Source organism: Mus pahari, chromosome 15, assembly GCF_900095145.1.
Source record: "Mus pahari chromosome 15, PAHARI_EIJ_v1.1, whole genome shotgun sequence".
In the NCBI taxonomy this organism is placed as follows: domain Eukaryota; kingdom Metazoa; phylum Chordata; class Mammalia; order Rodentia; family Muridae; genus Mus; species Mus pahari.
Genome location: NC_034604.1, coordinates 56129784 through 56138885, shown reverse-complemented (window position 1 = coordinate 56138885; position 9102 = coordinate 56129784). Strand labels below are relative to the sequence as shown.

The 9102-nt window shown below is 41.2% G+C and overlaps 1 protein-coding gene across 6 annotated transcripts in view; it reads right to left on the bottom strand.

Annotated features, from left to right (window-relative positions):
* The window catches only part of Htr4 (5-hydroxytryptamine receptor 4), a 181122-nt gene that overhangs the window by 150205 nt on the left and 21815 nt on the right, over nt 1-9102 (bottom strand). Inside the window, exon 2 of one of the 6 annotated variants that reach the window (XM_021214461.1) lies at nt 5567-5666. The exons of the other annotated variants lie outside the window; for them this stretch is intronic. Within the exon in view, the coding sequence (XP_021070120.1) occupies nt 5567-5666 (100 nt within the window). The remainder of the gene's footprint in view (nt 1-5566; nt 5667-9102) is intronic. 6 annotated transcript variants of the gene reach the window in all.

The window sequence follows — 9102 nt, the reverse complement described above, 5'->3', positions numbered from 1 at the left end:
CTGCCTCTGCCTCTGCCTCTGCCTCTGCCTCTGCCTCCCAAGTGCTGAGATTAAAGGTGTATGCACCATGCCCAACAAAACCTAGTTTGTTTACGAATATCAGAAAAAAGGAACAAAAAGGGTAAAAAAAAGAAAAAAAAATCAGGGATCATAGTCTACAAAACAAAGCCTGGCCAGTGAGATATTGCGTGTAACTTAACACGATCTCATTATTACTGCTTTGCTTCACGAAGATGTCAATTAATCTAGATTTAGTTGATTATTAAATCTAATTCACCCAATTATCTGGACTACTAAATCAATTTAAGAAATAAATAAATAAATAACCAAACTGGTATTCTCAAGCCTGATCAAGGTAGCTACTTTGAAGGATACTGCTGTGGGGGATATCTTAAGGGTGTTCCTGGACTACGAGTCTAGATCCCTGGCTGATTACAGGCATCTCTGAGGATGCTAAGAGAAGACAGAGGAATAGCAGCTAGCCGACTTGAATAGAAAACGAAGCAAAGGAGGACAGGACTGCCCCTGGGTATGGTGGAGAAGACTGGGTAAAAGGAAGAATACAGACAGGGGCAGAGATAAAGACATCTGGGAGAGTCCAGACTGGACATGGACAGGCTGAGCCACGCCATGAGAAGAGAGAAGGGGAGGAGAGCAAGAGAGGAGCTGCTGACCAAGAGGGACAGCCTAGACCAAGAGACTGGCCCAGAGATGAAAAGGGCCAAAGGGACTATGTAACTAAAATGGCTAGATTATATAAAGAAGAACAGCTGGGAGAAGGGCAACCCAGCCCCAGTGCTGGAGAGTTCCAGGTAGGGGTTGGCATATGCAAATCAGGAGGACTCTGTAACAAGCAGGGCCTGAGGGATGCTGAGAGAACCTGGCAACCAGTATTGTCATCTTTGATATAATAGGCGCCTCCTCTGTTTGCCATTTGACCTGAGTTTGAGACCTACCAAGCTTTCTGATCAAAAATGAGGGAGAACTCCTGGAATATGAGCCAGCCAAAGAGAAAACAAATTATGTATGGGGTGAGGTTTCCTCAGGAGGTTGCGAGTCGCAGGCAACTTGCTTCTCCTATCTGAGATGTGTCAGGTCCAAAGGGAACTCCATTCCCCCAAATTCCAAAATGCATAATGGAAAAAAGGCTAAAATCTATGGTGTTTATTAGAATGTCACAGTGAATGCTGGCCTCTAGGTTCCCTCAATACCCCACACTTTTACATACTTCAAAGACCATACTAGCTCATCAACACTCGTTCCCTACCCTAAGCCCTTCTAACTCATAGACTTATCTCCCCAGTTACTCTTTTTCCTTATAACCCTGCTATTTTGACTCCAGTTACTCCCTTTGTCTTCTTCTCTCTGTTTCCCACCTCCCCCCTTCTCTCTGCTTTTCTATTCTCTCCCTCTCTGTTCCGCTCCCCTCTCTATTTCCTCTGCACCTGCTTCTCTCATGGCCAGATCCAGTCTTCTGGCCAAGTTCAGTCTACTAATTACTCTCTCTGTTCTAGACTCTTCCAGATGCCTCGGGGTGTTCTCTGTCTCTCTGATTCTGTGTCTCTCTGTCTCTCTCTCTGTCTCTCTGTCTCTGTCTCTCTCTCTCTCTCTCTCTCTCTCTCTCTCTCTCTCTCTCTCTCACACACACACACACACACACACAGAGCTATAATAAAAACCTATCCCTTAACCTTGTCACTCTGTGGTCCTGCCATCAGTCTGTATGTCATAGGCATTCTTTCTCAACGTAGGCTATTTGAGTTGCTAGCCCAGGGAAACAAAATATTGTCTGTGAAGGTCTCACTCAGCACAATAGCAAAAGCAAAGACTTAGTAACTCAGTCATGATAGTAGAGAACAAGACATAATAAGATAGTCATGGTAGGTAGTAGTAGCAGCAGTTGTTGAGGCAAAATGAGTAATGGTGGTTTCAGGGCTTGGGATGATGCCAGTATCTATAAATACAATAGTGGTATGTCATAGTGGGGCATTTACAGGTCTGAGCTCTGTATTCAAAACTAGTCAATTTGTATGGCTCCATGAAATACATATAAGTAAGAACATTTTTCTTCACAATGCTGTCATATGGAGTAAACGAGAAAACACTCGTGAAAGATTAGCACAAATCATGGTCTATCATATACTCAGTTCCTGGGTGCGGTGGCAGCCCAGGCAAAGGAATCAATCCCACCAAGGGCTAAAAATAAAGGTCACAGTGACCTTGTCACCAGAGGTCCCAATGCCAACAAATAACTCCACAGGAGAGGCATTTCGGTGTCAACCAGAGAACTCCTGTTCTGCTCATGTGCACCTCTTCAGCTTTAGAGTCCATGTTGCAATGGAGATTCAGTGTGCATGGCGGTACCAGGTAGTCATTGGCATTAACAGCCCGTAGGCACGAACTTTTCTCTCTGGAGGCTTTTGATAAGGAGACAGACATTGCCTAGAGAGTTGAGAGGTGAACTAAAAGCCTTTTAAATCTACGTTAAGTTCCTTCCACATTCTAACGTGCTGGGCTGTGTGTCTACTTCTGGGCATATGATGCCAGGCAGGGTGCTTACTACTGGGCACATGAACTTCAGCAGAGGAAGTACACCTGTTAAATAAATAACTGCAAACAACTTTGACAATTACAACTGGTATCGGGAGCTGACCCAGAGCTCTGGGGAGTCAGTGGGTGATGAGTGAATTCACTGGGAAGTCAGCAGGTGACTAGTGAGTTCACATAGAGTATGAGTAGGGGAGTTGGCCTAGAAGGAAGATAGACAGTCATCAGACTACTAGAGGAATGGTGGAGAGAGAGGGATGTAGCCAGCAGAGTCAGAATTGAGATGACGAAGCATAACTAAGCAGAGACAGGAAGAACGGAAAGCAACTGGCAGAGTTAAGGTTCTGTAATTTTAGGGGAGAAAAAATCGGAGCTAAATTAAGCTTGTCAAAAAAGGTTACTACTCTTCCCCCACAGAGTAAAATCTCATCAGCTCAACATGATTGGATCGAAGCATGTCAAAATTAATCAAATATGAATTACAGATATTTAAAAAATATGACTAAGTGCTTAGATTTTTTTTGACTAGATGAGATATATTAAATAACTTTTCACTCTTACTTAACAGCATCAGGGTTCCCACAGTTAAAGTAAGGCTCTTCTTTGTAAATACTAACTTTGTTTTTTTTTTTAGATAATGTAATTACATCATTTCCCTCTTCTCTTCCCTCCATTCAAACCTTTCCCGGTACCCTATTCCCTTGCTCCCTTTTAAATTTGTGGCTACTTTTTCAATTGGGGTGTGCGTGTGTGTGTGTGTGTGTGTGTGTGTGTGTTTCTCAAGTTTGTGGATCATTGCCAAAGAGGGTATAGAAAGGTTGTAAGAGCCCGAGGATTAGGAAGTTGACTGTGAGACTGTGTCTCCTAGCAATGCAGGGAGCTACACACTTAAGTCTAACCGATATTTCAGCCTAAGCAGGAGCTCACCAAGGAGGGCACTAACAGAAGTGCTAATGTGGAGCTCGGGGTGGGCAACAGGGCTTCAACCCTAGGGAAAGAACTGCAGGCAACTTAGGAATGCTGCCCAGAGAGGGAGAAAGGGTCCTCCCCAGGAAGTTTGCCAGGTCGTTATCAAGCACCAATATCTCCAGCTGTGAAAACCTGAACAGAGAGTGGGCGCCTTAAAAATGAGGTTTTTCCCCCTGAAGTGGATTAACCTTTCTTTTTTTCTGCTTTTACTCACACCTGTGTGCTTAGGCTAAGAAGCCATTTCTGTGGTTTCAGGCTGGTTATCCAGAGAAGTGGGCTGAACACCCTATAAAATCTTTCAGGTCAGCAGGGCTGATTAACTGCCATCCTTCTTTCTCAGACTCACTGATCCAACCCATCTACAATGTCAGCACAGAATATATATAGCCTGTCTTGCAGTAAAGAGACTGAAGCCAGAGGTCTGCTACCACTTTCAGGCTAGCCTGGAATACAATGTTTCAAAAACCAGCAAACACACACACACACANACACACACACACACACACACACACACACACACACAAAGAAAGCAACATGCTTCAAGTTACAAACAGAAATCAACCATAATTTTCCTGATTCTCAAGATTCCTAGAGTGACTTTATTGTTTTGTAAAACTTCTGTCAATACGGCAATGACATATTTTAGTTCAGTCTCAGAGCAAACTATCAAAACATTCCCTTCAGGGTAGGGATAATCTCTACTAAGAAACAAGATTTTTAAGACCTCAATTATGGTATCTTATCTAAAACTCACAGTAACTCACGAATTTTGTAGTTCCCAAATATTTGTGCAATTTTTAATATGATAGTCTTCATGTTCATGAAACAATTGTTTACTATGGAGAGTACTAGATTTGATTTTTTGCAACTGCATGGAACAGAAAGTGGAAATGAAGAATTTCTGTACTTCTAGAATTACTTATCAACCCGCTCTAGGTAATTTGCTCTGATAAGCATTCATAAGGGGTTAGTAACTACAGAAGGGTCAGGATCCTAACTTATCTATATACCCATAATTATAAAAAAATCAAATCAAAACAAAAAAATTTACAGTTATTGCAAGTTAGAGCAGGAAAGATCCCTGAAACCTCAGGAAGATAAATGGTTCCACTAAGGGACAGTCTCATTGCTCTCGGTACCTGGAAAGCTACATTCATCTTCCAGTAGCTGGAAAGACCATCAGTCCCTTTAGGAATCAACTTTTTATTCCATACAATTCATCACATAACTTGTGGCATTGAATCTTGCTGGAAACATTTACTCCTGGGGTCCATAACAACAGGACCAAGTCTCTATCAGATTTTTTTTTTTAACCTAATATGTCATTGGTTTCTCCATTTCACTTGACTCCAATATCCTCAAGATTTCTGTTTACTAGAAAAGCATATCTCTTAAGGTAGTTTCTATTCACCAGAAACCTCTCTATCTTAATCTGTGCCAAAGGTCAACTCCCCTGGGCAAGGGTATCTAGTTCTAATCATTCTTAACAGCCAGTATCAGCTCAAAGACACCATTCTCCTGACATACCCTCTGCTCTCTTCCCCTCCGTTTTTCTCCTCTCTCAGCTGATGAACATCCTGGGGTAAGGGCAGCCTTGGAAGTTTGACCCTCAATAAACCTTTCTTTCTACCCATGGAGTGGTCTAGTTTGGTGGTTTCATTCTATCATCACTTACAGCTGGCTCAGTGGGTAAGAGCACTTGCCACCAAGTCTGATAACCTGAGATCAATCCCTGAGTCCCCTCATGATCTAAAGAAAAACCTATTCCTCCAAGTTGTCATCTGACCTCCAAATGTGGCCATGACATACTTGGACACACACACACACACACACACACACACACACACAAATAAATAAAGAAGTAAAGAAAAAGAAAGAAAATAAATAAGTGTAATAAAAGTCACTATGATGTCATATATGTTTTCACACACTTTTTCTAGAAATAATTGTGTAAATGAGCAAGGGCGTCAGTTATGAGAAGAGAGAGACTGGAAAATGCCAGTCTCAGTTTTCACAAAGAGCACTTAGAGGGCTTACAATAACTACACACCTGTATCTATTATACTCGGTGGAACAATAGCACTGAGCCATCAAAGATGAGCACTTTGTATAGTTTTCACAGGCTCTGAGCTGCATGAGGACATTATAAGCTAAAGAGCAAGAGAGTGGGCAGATGAAAAAGGGAAAGGTTCCTTCTAAAGTTCTTTAGAAATGCAAATAGAACATGGCTTAACCATCACTAGCTGGCTGATAGAGTGCTAATCACCTACCAGGCATTTATTAGGAAACCTGTTCCAGTTCCTTACTTGGAAAAAAAAAGGTCTTAAACTGAACAAAACCTTATTTGCTTAATGTCAATAGAACTGAGTATCAACGTGAAAACATACGTCATAATAGAGATCTGTAGGCGGAGAGATAGTTCTGACTACCGGTTCCCAAACTGAAGTGGTAAAGTTAAAAAGCTCATGGGGCAGGCCAGCAGATCAGCGACCCTCTGGCTACCTGCACACTGTGTAGAACCATAGCAGAATAGTTCAAAGGGCTTCTTTCCAACAAGAGGGAATCAAGACTACCCAGGAAAGTTGCCCCGCCCCCGCCCCCAAGTGCCAAAGAGAGTTTTAATCACTTTGTAAAACCCTAGAAGCCAGACATGTCTACTAGGCCTTTGGTTTGGGAATCAAGTATAAAATGCCAAATGGTAGACCTTCTGCAGCATAACTGGGGCAGCGAACTATGAAGCCCTAAAGATTAGAGACTGAGTTCAATCCGTGGAACCCGTGTGGTGGAAGGAGAGAAAAAACTCCTAAAAGTTGTCCTCTGACCTAAACACATGACCACCGGCTCATGTACACACGCACGCGCACACACACACACACACACACACACACACACACACACACATACACATGCACACACACAAATGCAATAACATTTCACAATGACTTTGCACATCTAGACATAGACTTTTCCATCATCAAGCAGAGATGAGTGAAAACACTGACTTTGCTCTTTTTAGGAATGTGGCTTTGATGAAAATGAAGATAGATCCCTTTCAGGTTGAGGCTCATCGTGTATAATTATGCAATATCTATTAATAAAGACCTTCCAGTACTTTCAGGAGTGAGTTTTTAGGAGTCACCTGCTTCACAGTATGACTAAATCACAGCAAGCTGTTTGTATCAAATGTTCAAAGCATCAAGGCAAACAATTTTATATTTTGCTTTTATTCTCTGGGACCCTTTTTTTTTTTCAGGTTTAGCTATGGTTATGTAACATTTGAATCTAAATTTATATACACATTAGAAGGTAGTTTGTCTTTTAGGAATTGTATGTCATCTGGAGTAAGCAGTGGTTTGGGAAGAAAATACTTGGATTTTAGTCTTGGGTAAACCGCATGCATGCATGTGTGTAAAGTTTAAATCTTTAATTATCCCATATAACAGTTTGGTACATGTGGAGAGAATACACAATAACCAGACAAGCTTAGTTATAATTTCCATTTCATGATTATTTCACAATATTTTATTATTTTGTAAGAAATGTGCATCTATGCCTATCTATGCACAAAGATATATTAGCCTTGAACAACACGTTTTGTGAGACATGGTGTGATACTTTGTTTTATGTTTCTTGATTCTCATAATATCTCATTCTTATAAAGAAGGACAAAATAAGCTAACCTATCTGTAATATAAGGAACTATTTGATGCAGACCATAATTTAATCCTATTATATACAGAGATAAGTATTACTGAATAAATGATGAGGATAGTATAGATAATGTAAAGTTTGGGGGAAAATTAGGCACTGCCTCTACCTTCCCAAGCTCTTTGCAGGAAAAGCATTTACGGAAGGTCATAAGAAACTATCAAGAAACATGTTACTGGAATGTGGGAATCCAATTAAAGACTGAGAAGAGCTAGCAGGTTCTTTCAGAAGAATCTAGGGAGGGCTAAGACACCAAGAGACCAGGAGCCAGATGTGCAGTTGGGTGAAAGGTGGAGCAGAAGGATGGTTGTGAGTGGTGCTGTGAGGTGATGTGGATTTTTCTTATTTACGACACACTCCCGTGCCTCAGACTCAGAGAACATCATGGAAGAGGAAGAAAAGGATTTTAAGAGCCAGAGAACCAGATGTCCGCTGTGAGACCATGCCTTTTTTTTTCTGTGACAGGAAAGTTGCACCTATGAAATCTGAACAATATGGCTGCCTAATCAAGACCCAAGTAATGACACCAGTTGATATGCCAACATGGATGGGGGAAATCTTGCAAAACCCCACTCCTGGATGAAGAGCCATAGGCAATTCATGACTACTGAGAGAAGTAAAATAGGTCTTCCTGAGGGATAAGCCCTCCACTTGGTTACTTGGTTATCAAGTAGTCAGGCTTAGAAAGTATACACATATGCGGAACACTAAATGGACTCAATGGGATATACTTCTGTATTTATTCATAAGTATGTAACAATGATAGTTAAAGAAAAGAGATCATAAATTTGTGTGGAGACATGCCAGGAGCTGGAGGAAGGGAAGAGAAGGGCGGTAATGAAGTGAACACAGTATACATGTATGAAACTTTAAAGTTTAAAATAATTTTCTGTTTTGTCAGAATTAAGGTACACCCTGACAAGCATAAAGCAACTGGCTATTCAGCAGCTACAGTTTTAAATGCCCAAACTCATGGCTCAAGAAACTAAATAATTCATTCAGGGACATGCATCCAGTAACAGGGAAAGGCAAGACTTGAACCCATATGTGGATCGTTCCCATGAACCACACGGCTCCTGCTGCTGTGGTACTCTGCTGGATGTGGTGCTCAAGTAGAAGCATGTGAAACTGTGTGATGCTCCCTATATGTAGAGATGTGCTAACTGATGCTACAACCAATAAACTGACACGCACGTTACTGCCCTGCTGGTGACCTGTGATGTGTCTTGCTTGAGGCCCTCTAGGACCATATTAGGCGCAGCGATATTCAATGCAGGGTGAGTTTCAGCTCAAATTCGCTGTGCCCCTGATCTAATCAAAAGAATTAATGGGAAAATCACCACTTTGTCAGCTGGGCTGTGAAGTTGAGTATGATTACCATTTACATCTCTAAAGCAACATAAAAATAACTCCTTTGAAACCATACCCACTCACTTTCTCCTTACATGCTAATGAATGTCACAATTTCAGAGCCTGAGGAGAGATTTCCTGTAAAACATTTCCCAGCCTTAACATTGCACCTGTTCCCAACTCCAATTGCCAGGTTACAAACAAAAATTAACCCTGGTTCCAAATTGATTCCATATTGCTAAGTCTCTAGGGAGGACAATTTATATCTGTGAATTACTTCAAGACTCCGAAACAGTTAGCATTAAGAGATTCTACTTCACCCCCAGATTTTTGTCAAACCTAAGATGTATTGTCACCAGTGCTAATAATCCAGCCCCAAACTAGCATCTCTACCAAACAACTGTTACCCTTTTTTCTTTTGTAAGTTTGAATTTTAATACATTCTTGTAGCTATACGAATACCTAAAGCAATGGTTTCTTTTGTTTTGTTTTTTTTTGTTGTTTTTGTTTTTGGTTTTTTTTTTTTTT